Source organism: Mytilus edulis, chromosome 12, assembly GCF_963676685.1.
Source record: "Mytilus edulis chromosome 12, xbMytEdul2.2, whole genome shotgun sequence".
Taxonomy (NCBI): Eukaryota; Metazoa; Mollusca; class Bivalvia; order Mytilida; family Mytilidae; genus Mytilus; species Mytilus edulis.
Genome location: NC_092355.1, coordinates 40,874,618 through 40,895,407, shown reverse-complemented (window position 1 = coordinate 40,895,407; position 20,790 = coordinate 40,874,618). Strand labels below are relative to the sequence as shown.

Sequence of the window (20,790 nt, the reverse complement as noted above, 5' to 3'; positions counted from 1 at the left end):
AAATAATCAATGCGTTAAAATCATTATAGGTTTTTAAAGAGTCTTGAAGAAATAAGATTATTAAATTTGGATTATTAAGCTTAGAACTATATTTTTTGTCCCTACTTTTAACGGAATTCCTCCGCTCGTTCTCTTTCTCAACAACGTGCAACCTGCAGCCATGAGGTAAACGAAAAAGCACGATTTCTCTCAAATTTCCCTATGATATAAGCATATATATTACTTATTTACTATGAAACTACTATCCTTAATTGATTTGTTATATAAATATGTCTCACAAGATACTAAAATAATATTTTAATGCTTGGTTTTGTCATTTTCAGTACTCGACGCACATGCTCCCCCTCTTTTACATACTATCGTTTGCCCTAATTGTTATGAATCAAGCAGTATTTTAATTTAATGAATATATTATTGAAGTATCGTATGTAATATCTGGACAAGTTGGGAACACTTAGCAAGATCAGTTGTTCGTGTATTGGTGTATAGTATCTAACCAAAAAAATGAACATTTTTGTGCAGACGAGACCTCAAAGTTTAGTAACACCTTTTCTTATTAATCATCAGTTGAAATCTACCCACTTGTATTTACCTGTTAAATTACATACCTACAAAATTCAGTTCAAGATACTTAGTTGAGGGTGGTAATGTGTTGTATTCGTGCAATGCGTTTTGCCTTTTTATATTTAACGTGCAGCCAAGACAAAGAATCATTATTCACTGTGTTTCGTGAAATTGGTAAAAAGATCAACAAGCAAGAATTATTTTATCATGATTTGACAATTTTATTTCACGTTCTTCCCCCGTTTATTATTATAATTTTAATTATATGAGTTTGATATTTGATAGAGAAAGTCTCTCCAACAAGCAATATTTTTATGGGGAAAAAAAAAACAAAAAAAACCTGCTGAACATAATCCAAAGGAAAAAAGAAAATGTTATAATTAGTAAAACTGAGTTACAATTGCTAGAAAACCTTGAAAAAATATTAATTTTCATGGGTATTAACTTTTTTCAAACTTTTGACTCTATATTTCTATTAAAAAAATGCGTGTAGTGCTTGAATTTTATTGAAAATATATATATATATCATTTTACCATCAATCTACCTGATATATGAATGCAGCTGAACATTAAACAGCCATCCAACACCTATTATGTATTTATATATAATTATAATTACTCTAAATTATATCAACACACAACATTGTTCAATTTTTGTTCTTCGGAGACTGAATTTTTACCAATCTGGTGCATCAGACTAGGGGCTAAAAGTGCAGATTCACAAGAACGTAAATTCACAGGAATAACTGAAAAACACTTGAAATAAGCATCTATGTTGGTGACTTTTAAACATCGATTATAAATTAATAGTATATTACTAGTGTTTTTGATAACTTAAAATGATTTACAGTTTGGGGTAAGTTCATAAAGATCATTATATTTATAGTTTGTAATGATCTTTATGAACATGTACCTGCTTTCTTTATATAATAATCAATGTTTTAAAGGTAACCGTAAAAATTGTTTCGGGGTTGGGAAAATTTTAAGTAATTTTATAAAGTCATATATGGACAGGTTTTGATATCAAGTAGATGAAAAAATTGCTGGCGCAGATCTAGACTGTGCTACATTTAAAAGAATGACTGTTTCCCCTCCCTAAGTCTGACGAGAAAGGTGAGCAAAAGGAATATTATATATTGAAAATGTACATTTCTGGAATATCGAAGGCTTGTTTAAATTAATTTTATTTCTTTATTTTTGTAGCACCCTAAGGTTGCAGAAACGGTTGGCCGCAGCCGTTCTCAAATGTGGAAAAAATAAAGTTTGGTTGGATCCAAATGAAACAAATGAAATAGCAAACGCTAACTCAAGTAAGTTTAATCTACAAAAAATATTATTAAATGATCAACAGTTTACTTAAGAGACTAAGATATTAAGGTGGCTTTAAGGGAATTATGCTTGTTGAAGAATATAGGATTGTTAAAAAAATGCAAGAAACTATTAAGGTTCATCATAACCTTTTGGCTAAAATGGCCGTATTTACACCCCAAATTTTACTCTGAGTACAGACTAACCTATACACCTGCAACAGTTTTAAGGGATGGCAGGAACTAGATGTATAAATTTTAAATGCATTTTATGTTTCAGAAAATTATAAACTTTTATAGATTTTGCTATCCATTTTTTTTCGTTCCTGCAGAAGGTGCAAAAATTAACTAAGTAGTGAAAACGATTGAGAAGCTCCCCTCATATAATCAATGTTGTGAGTAGTATTGATTTAAATGGACAATAGATGGACAATAGACACCTGTAAACAATAGGTTATTTAACAGGTTTAAACTGTGTAACTGAGTGGACCGTATCAAATGAAACTCGGGTGTTTGTTTATTTTGCTATTTTCTGCAGACTGGAAAAAAATGAACATCAAAATCCAGGTAAGTTTTTAATTTTCTGAAACGTAAACTTCATATAACTTTTATATATCTAGTTCCTGCCATGCCTTAAAACTTTCCTGGATGTACCAGTTTGTCTGTACTCATAGTAATTTTGGAGGTGTAAACACGGCCATATTTTTCAATTCCTTATGATGAACCTTAACTCATTCTCCATTCAATTTGGATTAAACTTGATCAATGCAAAGACGGAAATTTTTTAACACGATTATTGATTGGTTTCAGGGATTTTCCAACCCTCTTATTTGGGTCCCAATATGGGCCCCTGTCCCAATGAGAAATATGCTCTTTTTTCTCAATTTTCAGCTCTAAAATTCCCAATTGTATATAGACATCATTGTATGGTTTTGTTGGTGTTGTAATGTGGTATTTTGGTTAAAAATCTTTGAAATTGTGTACTATTTATGCAATTATAACTTACTCCTTCTCAGAATGCAGACTTTTGCTCTTAATTTTTCAAAATTTTCTTGGGGACCAAGTTGCACGCGGCTGGTGCGAACTAATATATATTTTCTGCAAATCCAACATTTCACGAACTTTTATTCCCAATTGCATGGGTTCTGGGCCCCTTCCCTTAAACATTAGGAAAATCACTGGGTTTGATACTCTACTTGATCAACTTGAGCAAGAGTGGTGTACATGTATACAAAATGTAGATGAAATGAGTGCTTTGGAAGAAATAGAAACAAGCTAAATGTAAGCTATATAAACATGTGAAGATCAACCTTTATGGCAGTATTCGTTAATATTGAGAATGATGATGAATTATATTTAATGTCTGAACATATGAGAGATTGCAGTGCCATCATTGCTTTTCTTTGAATCGATCAATATGCCTGAATTCTCGTAAAATTAACACCTGCCATATTTTTGTGAAACATTCAAAAGACCAGCTGAATCTCACAAGATTAACATGGATTCTCTGTAGATCGGCAAAAGTTTAAAACTTGCAGTCTGAGGAGGTCCAATAAAGATTTTTAACAAACTTGTTAACTTTGCATAAATATCATATATTGAAAGTACACAAAAATAAGTTTTAAATTGATTCAAATGTTCTTTTTGTTGTAATACATTGTAACATTCAGCGTATGTGTACATTCTAACCCTATCTGAAAACTTGTTGCTAATCAATAAAATGTTGTTATAAAGGATTACCTCTGTTATAAATCATATCTTTTGGAATCTGGTGGACTATCAATGTCTTTTAAATAAAGTTGTATTTTTTTCATTTTGGTGAAAAATATTTAACATAATTGTACTTTCAAGCCTTGTGTAATCATGCATTAAAGAAACATTTTGCCCTCCAGTTGACCATGCATACCTTTGTAAAAAAATAAACATATATATAATATACAGAAGTGTAAGCTATGATAGTGATTTACGATTTTGAGAATGATGATGAGTTATATTAAATGTCTGAACATATGAGAAATTGCAGTGCCATCATTGCTCTTCTTTGAATCAATTAATACACCTGAATTCTCACAATTAAAATACAATGTACATGTACCATTTTCTTGTTAAGACACCCAAATTCTAACAAATCACCATGTTCATGAAAAAAAAATGTACTGCACTTTTGTAACCCGCAATTACCAGCAGGTAACTTTAAACATGTAGTATTATCTTCATTTGTTTTCAGGACAGAACATCAGAAAATTGGTAAAAGATGGTTTGATCATCCGTAAACCTGTGGCAGTACACTCCAGAGCTCGTGTAAGGAAAAATGCTCTTGCAAGAAGGAAAGGACGTCACATGGGCCATGGTAAAAGGAAGGGTACGGCCAATGCTCGTATGCCTGTCAAAATTTTATGGATTCGAAGAATGAGAGTCCTGAGAAGATTGTTAAAAAGATACAGAGAAGCCAAGAAAATCGACAAGCACTTGTAAGATGTTGTTTCATATATAGCACAAATGTAGCTTGTCCTTCATACACCTAATTATATATAAACATGACTGAAAACCATTGTTTATTATAATGGTCGTACATTGTGTAAGTGCATTATAACAATAATCCAGTTTGTCTGTTTATGATTAGACAAAATAATAGATTTTGTATCTATGTATCACTGTTAAAGAAAAGACTAATCAAAAGAGCTTTGGAACAGCAACCCATCATGCCATCATATAGATTAGCATGCATGTAAGGCAATTTTTGTAAATGTTGAGAGTGATGATGAGTTTTTGTCTCGTTCGTATGAGAAATTGCAGTGGAAACATTGTTATTTTCTTTGAATCAACCTAGACACCTGAACTCTCACAAAAACTCAATCAATACTGCAAAGAAATTTGCAAAATAGAAGGTTGAACAACCTGGACAAATGCTAAACAATCATGTTGCACATCTTAAATTAGTTCCATTACAGACTGATTTTTAACCTGGTTTTAACTGAATTATCTCAAGTGCATTGAACATTTTTTTGACATTGTAAAGGTACCAAAAGAAATATAGTCAATCGGAGTTTTATCTCTTTTTATCCATTTATCGAACTGTTTCCCTGTAATTTATTTGAGAAACACATAAGAAAGGTGTTAGAATATTGGTCTTTCAAAGACTTGTAGTTTGAAAAGATATTGGTGCAGACAGCCTGCATTGCTTTAGATCTGTACTGTGCATCAAATGCTTTTTGTCAGTTTTCATTCAGGCTTTCATAAATCATGTACACATGAATTGCCGTATGGCACATTTGTCAATATTGTGAGTAATGATGAGTTTTGTCTCGTTCGTATGAGAAAGTGCAGTGGAAACATTGTTATTTTCATTGAATCAACCTAGACACCTGAACTCTCACATTACCTCTCAATCTATACTGGAAAGAAATTAACTGGCTGGAAAGTTAAACAACCTTGAAAAATGCTAAACAATTACGTTAACCATCAGCCTTTTAACAAAACTTAAAAATTCAGTTCCATTGGCATTACAGAATGAGCTTATGGAAACATGTTTTTTACGAGGTTAATTTATAGATATACAAAAAATGTAGTAAATCAAATGCCTCTTGTCAAATTACATTCAGACTTTATTAATTCTACTTCACAAAAGCAGGGGCAAACCCAAGAGATTGAGAAATGGCAGTGTTTGTCAATATTGTGAGTGATGATGAGTTTTTGTCTCGTTCGTATGAGAAACTGCAGTGGAAACATTGTTTTTTTCTTTGAATCAATCTAGACACCTGAACCCTCACAAATTGACTCAAGTTTCTGACTCGAGTACAAGTATTGATTTGAATTTTCTTGTGTAGCTTTATTTGTTTACCACAATAAAATTTCCAACAAAACTCACTAATTGTAGTTTGGTTATGAAGTGTTGCATCTTTTTCTTTTGATAATCGTCTGTTGTTTAAAGCATTTTGGTGACTTTTTTTTTAAACTTTTACCAGTCTCTGCCAAACTGTTAGTCTGTCTGACTGAAAAAGAATTAAGACCTTTTATTCTTCATTCATTTTTATTTTCAACTAAAAAAATCTTAAATTTTCTTTTTATATAGAATGGGGGGTATTGCAGCCTTTTCAGTCTTAATATTAATAAAATAAAAATTACATATCTGGAGTGATGATGAGTTTTTGTCTCGTTCGTATGAGAAAGTGCTTTGTCATTTTCTGTGAATCAACCTAGACACCTGAACTCTACATTATACTTTTTTTAAATCAATTAAGACACATTGAACTTTCTTTGAAACAATCCAGACACATGAACATTATGATTAAAAAAAGATAAAAGGTGCTATTATTATTACAATATATATATAAACTCGATTAATTTGATACTACATGTATATGTACATCACACAATTCAAAGATTTCAGAGAATTTTAGTATGATGTCAAAAATTTCATAGAAATTTTGATCAATGTCACATAATGAATTGCCTAGATGTATATTGCAGTTCTTCATGTAATTTTATGACGTTTTTATAATTTTCTGCTTTATTTTTTTAGGTACCATGAATTATACATGAAATGTAAAGGTAATGGTTTCAAGAACAAACGAGTCTTGATGGAACATATTCACAAGAGGAAGGCAGAGAAGAGCCGAAGCAAGCTTCTCAGTGACCAAGCCGAGGCTAGGAGAACGAGAGTCAAGGAGGCTCGTAAGCGTCGTGAGGAGCGTATCAAAACAAAGAAGGAAGAACTGCTCAAATCTTTCTCTGAAAAGGAAGAACATGCTAAGAAATAAATGACAGTGCTCTTAACTTATTTCATCTCTTCATTTTGTCTATATCTTAATAGTCATTTCACCATGAAAACAAACTACAAAAATAAAAAAAACCAAAGTCAAATGAATAAAAAGTTGCTTTAAAAGGGTAAATGGAAATGTAGGTTAAGCATCAGTGAGAAAGTAATAGAACAACACTTAAACTGGCACTCAAATTAATAAATCTAAAAAAATCAGTTGGATGCGAAACTTCAAAAATGTGTGAGATGCCCTGTGTCAATAAGACAGCAAGAAATTGTTCACAAAAAAAACCCAGAAAAAAATCACCACAGGAGTTCAACATATGAACAAGAGCCTTCACAGTACATTAGATGGTTTATTTCAAATCGCTTGGTAGTGCTTTATGATGATGATGATAATACATGTAGTTCTTTCTGAGGCATTGTGTAGTTAAGATGTTTTGCCCCTCAAGGAACACAAAAATCTTGGGTAGATCACTCAAATATTCCTGTGTACATTAAGGAAATAATGCATCATAAAAAAATAATTCCCTTGTCCACCTAGGTGCGGGTTTAAACATTTTTATAAGGTACCAACCTTCACCTTCATCTGAAACAATAGTGTAACATCACAAAATGATTGGTTTATGCCCCTTTATAAATATAAGAAATGTTGACGTTTTAGTTTCCTTTGTTACTTTCGTTTGCTATAAGGGCTATTCCAGAAAAAAATGTATGGGGGGGTTGGAAGGCAGTTTTTGTCAGCACCTGCCACCCAGACAATTGTTATTGAGAATTATAGTGTGAAAAGTTGCTCTGATACCCATCACCCATGTATTATTAATACAATGTGCATTCCAACCCCCCATACATTTTTTTCTGGAATAGCCCTAACGAGATGTTATGAATTTCACCTTTTTACTTTAAAAACAGTAAAAATGCTGAACTGTTTCTGTTCTCACTTTGTTGACCTCAACCAAATGTTATGAGAGACTTTATATTTACAATACTGGTCACCACAAAACTCACATCAAGTACAAAAGCGGGTAGCGTCACTTACCTTTTTTCAGTTATGTCCCTTTATAACTAAGATCAGCAATTGTGGGCATCCTCTGTGTCCGATGAGCACTTTCCCCATTTTTTTCACGCTGCACTGTATGCTTAGAAAAATATCTTCTCACGTGAAATGCACACTTGAGAGTAAAGAACATAATTGGAATATGTGATCCATGCAAGGTCTAAAAGTCTGTCCACAACAGTTTACAGCCAACTTTTAACTCCTTTCGATTAATGGCAAGTCGTTATCTTCAATACAGTAAGCAATATCTTTGGTGTATATTTCCATCTTGCAGGTTTCTTTTGACCTTGATCTTGTTTTCTTGTGGTTTATTGGACACCAATTTTTCATAGTCGCAAGGCTTGGTCTATCTGCAATAGGGCAATATTTTGTGAATGGAATGATTGTAAAGGTGTAGTCAAATTTCTTCCAACTTTTATGGTTCATGTGTTGATGTTGGATTTTGTATGTAAAATTCAAAGATGACCATGGTCAACTGGTTTTGATGCTTGCTGGGAATGTCTCTTGAAAAATGGTTATTCTTAAATACTAGAAACAACAGGTCAACTTATTTGGTGTATATTGTTAAGTGTTGTAAAGTAGGGTTCATCTAATCATGACCTCCCTTTATTGTTCATTGGTAAATGTTTCATCTTAATGAGGTCTGTTTCTTTGATAAATGAGCAATAGTCAATATTTGTCCTGTATGGTTTGAAATTGAGTAGGCGAGACATTTTGCTGGAGATCGTTTGGTTGCTACCATTGCAGACCTAATAAAGGTTGAACATAGATATTTGTTGAACACATCATGTATTGAAAAAAAAGACATTTCCCAAAGTAAGAATAGTATAGTCGAAAAGGGGTATGGTGTTGTCATTTAAAAGGTTCCAATGTCCTGGACTCATTTATCAGTAACTACTTGAAAAAAAGCATATGTTCTGTAATGTTAAATTTTCTCTTGTAAGTAATAGAATAACAATATTTGGTATGTGCGTGCCTTGCAAGATCCTGGTGCTCGTTGGACAGTTTTCACTTCACCTCGACCTTATTTCATGGATCAGTGAACAAGGTTAAGTTTTGGTGGTCAAGTCCATATCTCGGATAATATAAGCAATAAGTATACTATATTCGGTGTAAGTTGTACATGTCCATCTGGGCCCAAATAGAATTTTTATATGACCGCAAAAATTAAAACATTTTTGGTCGTATATTGGTATCACGTTGGCGTCGTCGTCGTCCGAATACTTTTAGTTTTCACACTCTTACTTTAGTAAAAGTGAATAGAAATCTATGTAATTTTAACACAAGGTTTACGACCACAAAAGGAAGGTTGGGATTGATTTTGGGAGTTTTGGTCCCAACATTTTAGGAATTAGGGGCCAAAAAGGGTCCAAATAAGCATTTTCTTGGTTTTCGCACTATAACTTTAGTTTAAGTAAATAGAAATCTATTAAATTTTGAAACAAGGTTTATGACCACAAAAGGAAGGTTGGGATTGATTTTGGGAGTTTTAGTTCAAACAGTTTAGGAATAAGGGTCCAAATAAGCATTATTCTTGGTTTTCGCACCATAACTTTAGTATAAATTTTCTCAACATATATCAAGTAAAATAAATAAAGCCAATAGTATACTTGGGCTGATTAACCGAACTTTTATCTTTAAAGATCAATATACATTTTTAAGACTAATGAGATACTCCCCAACATCTCTGCAGTATTTTTGGTTATCGTTGACAACATTTTTTATTTTTATTCTTCGTGAAACATATTATTAAACCCTAGGTTCCAACAATTTATTTCAATATCAATCTCAGTGATTTTTTTAGCACACATTATGTGTTTTTTCATGAACAATGTAGCCTTATTTAGGTAAGTTTCAACGACTCATAGCTTGAATATAAAGATATGATTTGTACTTCCCCTCACGCATTCACGATGTACTCAATCAGAACCGATCCCCTCACGCATGACTTAATGAAAAAATGTAGTTTTTTGAATTATTAAGACGTCTATCAACACCGGACAGCGTACACGCCGCCAAAAACAACATTCATACCCATTGCCCTAAAAAAAACTAAATTTGAACTTGTAGGTCTGTAAATAGAACCATTTTAAAATTAAAATGTCACTTTTTTAGGCGATTTCTCGTGGGGCAACTGATTTTGTAAGAGTTCAACTCTACGTACAACAGTAAATGATACATGTATTTCTTCGTTAAAGTATTCACCACAGCATAGCATTCTCTGATTTTCAATATTTTGATCAGTTAAATAAGAAAATTGAGATTTAGAAATGTACATACCTTTTGAAGCGGTGACAATTACTCCACTCAAGCACAACCGGAAAATCCTCTCACGGTTTTCATTGCAGAACCAAATGTTCTGCGTGTGTAGATTACCAGCCGTGACATTTGAAAATGCCTGTACCAAGTCAGGAATATGACAGTTCTTGTCCATTCGTTTTTGATGCGTTTTGTTATTTGATTTTGCTATGTGATTATGGACTTTCCGAATTGATTTTCCTCTAAGTTCAGTATTTTTGTGATTTTACTTTTTAATATATTACAACAATAAACTTATGTATCACAATCAGCAAACCTTGGGTGACTCCGCTGTTTAACCCATCTATTCTTCAACGGCCCGCAACGACATGTAGTCATCTACATTTTATAGTTTAGTTTATGGGGACGACCATTTGATATTCTGGGGGGGGGGGGGGAGGGGGGGCAGGAGGATTTGGTTTTGATCGGTTATTTATTTTTGTAAACTAAGAGGACAGATTATTCATTTTCTGCACTATTGAAGCAGGATTTTTTATTTTCATTAAAGCAAGGACTGATTATTCATTTTCACAACTTTATTTATGATATTCGAAAACATACAATTTTTAAAAGATTTGTTTATTATAAATAATACGTGTATAGTCAAGTCATTATGTACCATTTACGTAATCAGAATTAATCATCATCCTCTGCAGAAATTAATCTTTTATATTTCCACCCACATATACATGTATTGCATACATACATAGTACTAAAGTTTGGAAGTAACTAGCCTTTTTTCAAAAGTATGGCTAAACATATTTCGCCGAGCGGAACGAGTCAAATTTTTTTTGGAAGGGTTTTGTGAGCCACTGAAGGCCCAAGAAGCTATAGAACAAACGATGCAAAATCATGCTTTCTGAGTGTTCCGAAGACCTTTTCATAATCTGAAAATGCAAGTCTTGTTTTTACAACTTTTTGACAATATTTTGGTCTCAAAGCAAAATGTATAAATTCGGTGTAAGACTTAGGTTTCTAGGGATAACATCGAAAGACCATTGTGCATGATAAAGCAAAAATGGAATTCACATAGTTATGTCTATGGCTGTTTTTTTTTTAAACTTATGATCAAGTTCATAACAAAATTACTAGATTACAAAAGGAATGCAACACTAACAGAATACAGGAGGGCAATCAAATAAATAAGAAACATTGATCCCAAAAAATCAGGGCTACGTCTGAGGGAAAATAGAGCTTGCTTCTTGCAAGGCACTTGCCGTGAACACAATTTGATATGGAAACAAGCGTTTGGTTTTGAAATTTCCTACATGAGGCATTTGCCTCAATGTGGTTACGGCCCTGTTAAAATAAAAGTGAGGTAAGGTTTCCTGAGACAATATACCTCAAGTTAAATGAAACCAATTTTCAAACATTTCAAGTATATTTAAATAATATCTATACTTTTCTAATTAAAAAAATTGGGAAGTGTCTCCCGATTTTTTTGGGGAAAAAAATGAATTTATGAAGAATCTGGTGCCATCTCATACTTTCGATTAGACTTGCTGTGTTATTTATTTTCAATACATTGCAAGTCAGGAATTTATTTCAAACTACCATAGAACAAACCATTTATTTTTATGATTATAAAGGCTCAGTTGAGTTATTTATTTTCAAAATCCTCCTGCCCCCACCCCCCAGAATATCAAATGGTCGTCCCCTATAACATATTTTATTTGCTTAATTAAAGCAAAATGGATTAGACACAAGTATATCATACTTATGAAGTCTTCTCCATAATACAATATAAAATTACAATAATAATATAATATAATGGAAATGCATATAAAGCAAGCAGTTCCATAGGTGAAAAAGAGGAGAGAGAGAAAAAAAGAGAAAAAGAAAATTTGAAAAGTCATATGATTCTGTGACTATGACGTGTGTACTGATGATGACGATGCACGGTGGACGATGACGCTCCGTGCCAGCAATAATAACGCTCTATCAGGCAATTCAAGTAGAAATCTGTTTGACCTCTTTATGAAATTTTGAACATGTTTGAAAATTTTGATGTTTTGTTCATTCGAAAGTTTCAAGTGTCAGCAAATTAATAGTTTTATATCTAAAACAAAGTTATTAAAGATTATTAAATAAGTTTTTTCTACATGATGTGTATTTTTGACAAACAAAGAAGTAATTGGTAGACATCCTCAGTATCTGACCCACAATGACAAGAAGGATCATTTATAATATTAGCTCTAAATAGGTCATTGTTTAAGAATGAAGCGGAACATCTCAATTGCGTTAAGATGATATTCAATTTCCTTGGGCCGTACAAATAATTTCTTTCTTAAATTTAGAAATAGGGTCGACACTGCGAACTTTTGGATCAAGTTTATTCCATTATTGTAGATGGAACAAACGATTCAGTAGTAAGGGAAAGTCTACAAAATGGAACAATAATATCATGGCCATTTCGCAACGGATAGTTGGTTGTACTTTGTACACATGGAGGTACAAGATTACATAGATATTTAGAAGCATGCTTTTGGTTAATGTTATAAAACATCTGTAATTTTCTTCTCCTTCTTCTTTCAAAAAGAGATTCCCATCCAATCTCAGAATATAAAGTTTCAGTTTAAGTAAATATTGGTAGACCGGTTACTATTCTTGCAGCCTCTAATTGCAAATTTTCTAATTAATTTATTTGAGTAGCCTATTTCATTTTATAGTTAATAGCTTGCTTTCGTGCAACGTGTCAAATATTTATAGATTGTTCTCCAATTAAAACGTCTTGCAGCGAATATTTCAAGTATATATTATTTAGCATAAAAATTTGAAGAGATTTATTCGGAAGGTATAGATTTTCACTCCCCCCCCCCCCCCCCCCCCCCCCCCCCGCATTATCTTATAGAGGCTCGTGCAGGGATCGACGGTCTGTCCTAATCATTCGCACTTTTGTTCAGCATTGGTACACATGTATACCCATCGATCTTTATAAAAAAAAATTGCACCATTTTACAATTTAACTCACCTATCCAAAACTCTTTCAACAATGAAGAGGGTGCTTCATACTATTTGTGGGGGATTTCCCCCATGGAGGCTCAAAAAAGGAAATTTTAAAAGAGCGATTTTTTTCACAATCTAAATCAACAACCAATTTAACCATAGGTTTAGGATTGTAAATTTGAAGGTCCCTTTAAAGGTTATATAGGACTATGAGAGCCATCATGCTTATATAACCCTCATGGGCATTTTGAAATGTTGGCACTGCGGGTATGCGATTATGTTAACCTTATTTTTAACGGGGTCAACTTAAGTACGTATTTAGTGGCGAGTACAAAAAGGGAAGGGTCCGGATGTTCGACACCCGTTTTATACGATCATGCAATACGTTTGGTTGGGGACATATGGTTGAAACCCTCTTTATCCTGTGTTGCAATCTCCTTTTTTTTTTTAAATGACTTGAGCTACCCTGCGTATATAAATCTAACACTTGGGGTGTCGAAATATATAGACTTCCTGGAGTGTGTAAATTTAAACCAATTAATCGATATTACATCATCCGTGCAGTCACCTCCAATTTTCCGATAGTTTGAAATTTTTCAACACTCATTGTACTGTACAAGGTACATTTTGGTCAATTTTTTCTTGAATTCTATGACATTATATGGAAGGACATTTTTTTTTGGTCTTCATGTCGATAATAATGAGTTATAGCACGTAATCATTTTGTATACATCTGTAGTGTATCCACTAACTGGTTTCCGACAGTTCAAACTTTTTCAACATGTATACTTAAGAATTGAATGCTTCTTTTTGTAAATTTATTGGGGTGTAAAAGCGTGACCGAAGTACATTTTGTATGAAGCGCGGAAGCGCTTCATTCTAAAAATGTACGCACGTTCAACGCTTTTACAACCCTATAAAATTACAAAAAGAAGCATTCAATACTTATAATTACATTTTTTAGCTAGGATCATGAAAACACGATTTTTATCAAGTTTTATTTAATTCTCCTGTGCACTTTATTGTGGGACCTCGTGTCATCATGAATGATAAATTTTATTGTCTAATGCAATTGCTTACGGAATAACATGTGATGTGCAGTTAGCCAATCAGAATAACGTATTATAATGAAACATACATCTAATGTAATTATATGTCGTATGCACTGTATAAAGAAGAAAAAAAATACGTACGTTAAACTTTTCTTCACGAATGAATACTTTATTCTCATAAAAAAAGTGTTACATATATAGACATATTTTAAAACCATATACAAATTTATGAGTGAACTACATATACAAGTATAAAGTAAACAATGCTTTTAGAAAATGATCAGTTATGGTTCAGCATACGTGTTACCTTAATAAACATTATACTGTTTATTTACCGGTATGTTGTGTCAGAAACATATGATATATGCTGTTTCCAGGTTGTATATTAAAAACAATTTTCGACATTCACTTCAAATCTATTAAAATATTTCATCTTTTATTTGTTCATTTTTATTTCGTTCAAACATCTACGAGTTCGGATCGTATTGTGGGACAATACCTTCAAATTCTTTCACCCATCTTTCAAACTTGCGTGGAGAAAACCTGAAATGAGAGAAACAAGAATGTGTCCCTGGTACACTGATGCCCCATCCGCATTATCATTTTCTATGTTCAGTGGACCGTGAAAATGGGATAGGAACTCTAATTTGGCTTTAAAATTAGTCATATCATAAGGAACATTATCATACACTATGAAAGGTTATATGAGCAAAGTGGTTTTGTCTTGCAACAGTCGACCTACGTACTAAAAGCATGGCACATTCCCTAAAAGATATATAATAAATATTTAACGTCCCAATTCCGACCGGACATTATCGCGTATTTATACATCCCTCAGAGTCAAACAGACACTCTCTTAAGCATGGAATTGCCACCGGATAGAAGAACTTAAGTGATGACCTTAACCTATACCTCAATCAAATCTTGGGGTTAGAGTTTTCTGAGAATGCTGCTATTATAAAATGGTTTGTTTTTCAGCATTTCATTTATAGATTTACAGTTGCCTCGAGTTCATATCTACCCGACATTCTTAAAGCTCTTTCAAGATCATAGCAACTGTGCTTAAAGTCATATTAACCCTGGGCTTAATGCATGTTTTAAAACAGAGGTTTTGACTTTTGAGAGTGGGTCGGTTCGTAGTACTAATTTATTGTAGTTAGCCTGTGACCGAACTATCACAACTTACGTCTTTCATTTGCAGTTTCGCCTGTGACCAAACTATTAACTTATAATTTGTAGTTTGGCCTGTGACCGAATCATCATAACTTACATTTGTAGTTTCGACTGTGACAGAACTATTATAACTTACATTTGTAGTTTTGCCCGTGACCGAACTATCATTTCTTACATTTGTAGTTTTGCATGTGACCGATCTATCATAACTTACATTTGTAGTTTCAAACCAAGATGGAGGATCCTAGGTATATACACGTGTTCTTCTTCATACTGGATACCTTTAACAACTTCAACTGCCACAGTAGCAGGAGTTAATAATGTCGTTATTCTACAAAAGAATGATGGAATAGCTGTAAAGAAAGCGAAATAATATTGTACCTTTATTTTTATCATTTATATATTTGATACTGTCAATACCGTATTTTTATATAAAGAAGCGGACATTTATTAAAGGACACCGAATATAAATTTGCTTGCCTGTTTTATTTGAAAACGGTACGTACTTCTTTTCATCGTTATGTCATAATGTGCTCCTTAAAATCTTGCAAATTCACCTTTTGTGACGTCGTAAAACAATAAGCAGTAAAAACAGTCTAGTATAAAATTAATCATGCTACATGTATTAAACAGCTTATGATTAAAATAAAATAAGACATTTTATAAAAATAAACAATTGGTTGGGTTGTACAGTAGGATGTAGATTTTATACCATCTCGCTTTAAAATCTGCTTACTTATCTCTTAATTGCTTGACCAGTCCAGTTGAAACAAATGCTGGACAAACGGTTGTAGTTTTTACTCCATTCTTTCCTAACTTCATAAGTTCTTCATTTAAGGCCTCAGTGAATCCATATACAGCATACTTTGATGCACTATGAAACAAAGAGTAAAAATATACATATTACTACAACGAAAAAGAACAATTCTAAACAATATCTTTTTCTAAATTCCTTTAGATAAATCAGAATGAGAATCAAATACATTCTGCTACTTCACACGTGACTGAGAATCATCAACTTATTGCATTGATGATTGCTTGATCAAGAAATAAATCGATCAATCAATTAACCAATCTATCAATCAATCAATCAAGAGAGGGAGAGAGAGGGGTCAGAGAGAGGACTATAAATGACAAATACTAATTGCCAGTCTATATTGACTGTTGAGTTCTGGTTTTGTCGTGTTTTGTTCTTCGTGTAGTTAGTTCCCTTGCAGCTGATTGAAATTTGTTGTGAAGATGTTGAAGAGACGACAATATGACATTATTGTTTCGACAGATGGAAGAGATTTATTCGATTCTCAGTCGGTGAGCTTTTGAATATTGAGTCATAACTAGTTGAGGTTACATTGTTTATTATAGCATACTATCTACCTATAATCTACCATATATGCTGTCCCTGATTTGGCTACCATTGATGCTATAGTGACAATGTGTCCACTGTTCTTTTCTATCATTGCTGGCAAAAATTCTTTCACAGTCTGAGAATATATAAGAGAAAAATAATTTATAAAAAATTGGACTGTGAAACATCTTGATTTCCATCCGAAGGTTTTATTTGATCACACAAGTTATTGATTTAAAACATATACAATTTCGAATAGCGGATCCAGAAAGTTTTATTAGTAATCTATTTCTATGGATCATAGAGACAATGGTTATATATTACTCAATCTTAACATCTCAAAAGCTTTGGTTAAACAGTTGAATGTTTTTTCATGCAAACATCTGTTTTGAAAATAATTTTTAGATATACTTTACATATAATCAAGAGTGCTGGGCAAATTATCAATTGAAATTAACCTTCTTCTGGTAAATAGTTGCAGTATACTGGTCCCAATTTCAGCGATGCCTTCATAGACCTTTTAGATTTATTCCTCTTCATTTGTGGAGAACTCGTTTTTGTGATATGCAGTTTAAGAAGAAAAAAATCGAGCTAGTAAGTCGATCTTAAAAAGATTCTATTTTCTCGCTGCGTTGAAGACCCATTAGTGTCCTTCGGGCTGTTATCTGTTCGGGATATTGTCTCTTTCTCTTTGACATATACCCATTTCCATTCTTTATTTTATTGTGTGGAAAAAAACCCTAAGATCTTCCATATGACCAAGTATGACTATCTTCTCCCTAGTCTGATGTTGCTTTTAAGTGTGGCGTTCTTTTTGGGAATTTGGGGATTTTGAGGACTCGTGTCCGATTTGTTTAATTTAATGGTTAGGTATGATCAGGTATTAACTACTTTTCTAACTACAAATGTACTTTAAAATTATAAACGTGACATATCTCAATAGATCAAATCAAAATGACTGATTACACCCAATTTGTTTACCCAGAAATGTGCCAACGTGTTAACATCAAAAGTTCTCCTTATGTGAACCTCTTTAAGTTTTAAGAGTTCTCCACCATATAAAATCCCAGCATTATTCACCAGTATATCTACATCTCCTACTTCTCTTCTCATTTGTTCGGCTGTTTTGTGAACGTCGTCTGCCTTTGCTACATCAACCACATAAGACGTTGCTGAGCCACCCATTAGGTTAATCTGTGAAGCTGTCTCGTCGTTATTTGCCTGTAGATACAAGGACAACACATATTTTAGTGTTTGTTTATATGCAAATAGATTTTGTCGTGTCGTTCTCCAGCATGTCTTGTACAATGTTGTAGATGCATCAAGTTCACGTGAAAATAAATTCTTGTGAATCTCATGTGAAAATTAACCTCAACCGAGCTGATACGCGTGAAACTCATGTGAAACTTGAAATATCACATACATTTTTTTTAAAGTGAAATCTATAAGACATTTTTAAATAAAGTAATTCAAATAACATCTAAATATTCTAATTTGATTAAAACCATGAAATTTAAAGTTCACACGAAATTCACGTGAAAGTTTCACTTAAGATTCACGATAAACGTATCAAGGAATGAGTATAAAACTATCTTTAGAAATATAAAAATATTATATGTCGTCTTTGTCAATATTTCAGTGTTTAATTTCACACCTTTTAAGCACATTTTTGCGTGTCCATTTTGTAATGGTAAAATTTATGAAAGCGATATCTTCAGTGTTTTTTCCTATTTGAGAGTAATAAAATTTTGATACTATTTTGTTTTGTGTGTGTGTGTCGGTCTGTGTGTGGTTCTGCGGGAAAAAAAGATACATAATACACACACACACAAAAAATGGCATTAAAAATAAATATTGAACAACACAAAAGAGATATCAACCACCAACGAGCGACTTCTCCGACAAAATACATGTACTTTTCTACTTTGGCTAGAGGTATAGGGGGAGGGTTGAGATCTCACAAACATGTTTAACCCCGCCGCATTTTTCGCGCCTGTCCCAAGTCAGGAGCCTCTGGCCTTTGTTAGTCTTGTGTTATTTTAATTTTAGTTTCTTGTGTACAATTTGGAAATTAGTATGGCGTTCATTATCACTGAACTAGTATATATTTGTTTAGGGGCCTGGGCTGAAGGACGCCTCCGGGTGCGGGAATTTCTCGCTACATTGAAGACCTGTTGGTGACCTTCTGCTGTTGTTTTTTTCTATGGTCGGGTTGTTGTCTCTTTGGCACATTCCCCATTTCCATTCTCAATTTTACATACAACGACAAAACTTAAAACTCAAGGACACTAGTACTAAAATAAATCAATTTCTATCGATACATATCTTTATCAAAAGATGGAGAATGTTTATGTAATATTAAACATTCAGATTATTATCAAATCTCCTTTGGGAAGAGATTAGATCTTCTTTACATATTTCAAGTATGATCAATAACCAAGAATAAACTTGAAAGGACTATTTTTGGGTGAAGTGGGCTAAATATAAAACAGCTAGTATCAGTATAGACGATTTTGGAAACTATTTTTCTAAAAATGGCGTCATTATAATAGTAAGATAACGGATATTGATAATGACACACTGATGTTATTTCCTTTTCCTTCATTTTTTCAAAAGTTTAGCTATATTTTCAATAATATTGTCATATCTATAGTGAAAGAAAGTCTGAAAAAGTCTGAAATGGCGTCATTATGATAGTAAGATAACGGATATTGATAATGACACACTGATGTTATTACCTTTTCCTTCATTTTTTCAAAAGTTTACCTATATTTTCAATAATATTGTCATATTTATAGTGAAAGAAAGTCTGAAACCAGTTTTTTTTGTTTCGTTGATAATTTTTGGATTTTCCAAATTTTTGGAAATAAACACGGAAAAACACAGATTACTAGCATAGTGCAATATAATATAGCGCAGTGCAAAAGAACTTGCAAGGTTTCCATATGAAACCCATAAACGTATATCGTTGACAGAAATATTTCTATTTGAAGGTTTTCTGCAAACATCATTACCAGTTCATATTTTTAATTAAATAAAAAAACAAAACACAAAAAAAACAGTTTTTACTTTCAATTCACATTTCATCTCATGTAAAGGACTCAATGAAATTGCGTCAAATTAAATATAAACTTCCCCTCTTAGTTTTGAAAAATAAAATATTAGATTTGTGTTTATTTCCCAGTATTATTTGTGTTTATTTCCCAGTATTATATATGCATTTCAGCACTATCATGGTTAATGATTGTCCTTAACACATATACAGTGTTAATTTTCTGTGTTTATTGACTTGACATTTTAATAAAAAAAATAAAATGGTGGATTGGACCTGGTTTAATGACATCCCAAACCTCCCGCTTTATGACAATGTGAAAAAATATCGCCAAAACACTACGTGACAGAAATACAACACAAACACTCACAACAAGACTTATAGAAACGCACAAACAAAGAACATAATAGTCATATGAAATTGTCCCTAAAATGACAATGTGTTGGCTGCTATCCGAATATTTGTGAGTTGTTTTAACTAAAAATTTATGAACTGTACTTTATTATTATTATTATTATATTACCTTATTTATATCCCATAAAACTAATTTTGCTCCTTTTCGTGCAAGTTCTAATGCGATTTCCTTTCCAATACCGTGTCCAGCACCTGTTACTAATGTAATTTTACCCGAGATGCTTTTGGGTTTAGCTGGAATGAACGCTGTTACAAGGGCCACAACATAATAATACAACAGTCTTGGAAAGAAAATATATGTAAAAAAGATGATCTTCTCCACAAGCGATTCCATTTGTTATGCACCACTTAACCCGACTAATCCAGTAGCTATATTCCAACTCATTATTGATCGTAACATTAGGACACTGACCTATAGAGGGCGCTGAATCATTCGAGTTATGCTCCCCTTTACTTGACTATCTATAAGCGTTATCAGTCTATGGCAATCCCACATTGAAAGAAGTAACAAGCTGGCTGTCCACCTGTATTGTTCACCTGGATTATCACTTCAACTTCCGATATATTTAATAAGATAGATAAGTTAGCATTGATAAGATAGATACGATTTTTAGTTAAAGTCGGATTTATAAAACATGGACAACACAATCTCACAATTTCCGACAATAACAACATAGGCATATGCATAAGAATATAGCAGTTCATACAACGTTTGTTTACAGGTACAAGATGGTAGGTGCATTTTGAAAAATAATATGGTTAAGATAATATTCTTGAATATAGAATTGAGAGTTGAAAAAGTAAAATAACAATGATACTGATC

The 20,790-nt window shown here is 32.7% G+C and overlaps 2 protein-coding genes across 2 annotated transcripts; one reads left to right on the top strand and one right to left on the bottom strand.

Moving 5' to 3' along the window:
- Positions 1-29: 29 nt before the first annotated feature.
- LOC139498481 (large ribosomal subunit protein eL19-like) lies at positions 30-6,651 on the top strand. Its single transcript, XM_071286881.1, has 4 exons — positions 30-165; positions 1,768-1,874; positions 4,099-4,342; positions 6,394-6,651. Exons 1-4 carry the CDS (start codon positions 161-163, stop codon positions 6,629-6,631), a joined length of 594 nt encoding a protein of 197 aa, XP_071142982.1. The 5' UTR covers positions 30-160; the 3' UTR covers positions 6,632-6,651.
- A 9,237-nt stretch (positions 6,652-15,888) lies between these two features.
- LOC139497623 (17-beta-hydroxysteroid dehydrogenase 13-like) lies at positions 15,889-20,385 on the bottom strand. The gene is made up of 4 exons (XM_071285854.1): positions 20,077-20,385; positions 17,483-17,722; positions 16,531-16,637; positions 15,889-16,030 (listed from the first exon to the last, which is right to left on the bottom strand). The coding sequence occupies exons 1-4, from the start codon at positions 20,299-20,301 to the stop codon at positions 15,889-15,891; spliced, it is 714 nt and encodes a 237-aa protein (XP_071141955.1). The 5' UTR covers positions 20,302-20,385.
- Between the last annotated feature and the right edge of the window lie 405 nt (positions 20,386-20,790).

Coding starts and splice junctions, on each gene's coding strand:
- LOC139498481 (XM_071286881.1), top strand. Junction 1,875..4,098: donor AATAGCAAACGCTAACTCAA/GTAAGTTTAATC, acceptor ATTTGTTTTCAG/GACAGAACATCAGAAAATTG. Junction 4,343..6,393: donor AAGAAAATCGACAAGCACTT/GTAAGATGTTGT, acceptor TTATTTTTTTAG/GTACCATGAATTATACATGA.
- LOC139497623 (XM_071285854.1), bottom strand. CDS start 20,301: ATGGAATCGCTTGTGGAGAAGATCATCTTTTTTACATATATTTTCTTT. Junction 17,723..20,076: donor TTTTATGGGATATAAATAAG/GTAATATAATAA, acceptor TTGTATCTACAG/GCAAATAACGACGAGACAGC. Junction 16,638..17,482: donor ACACGTTGGCACATTTCTGG/GTAAACAAATTG, acceptor ATATATTCTCAG/ACTGTGAAAGAATTTTTGCC.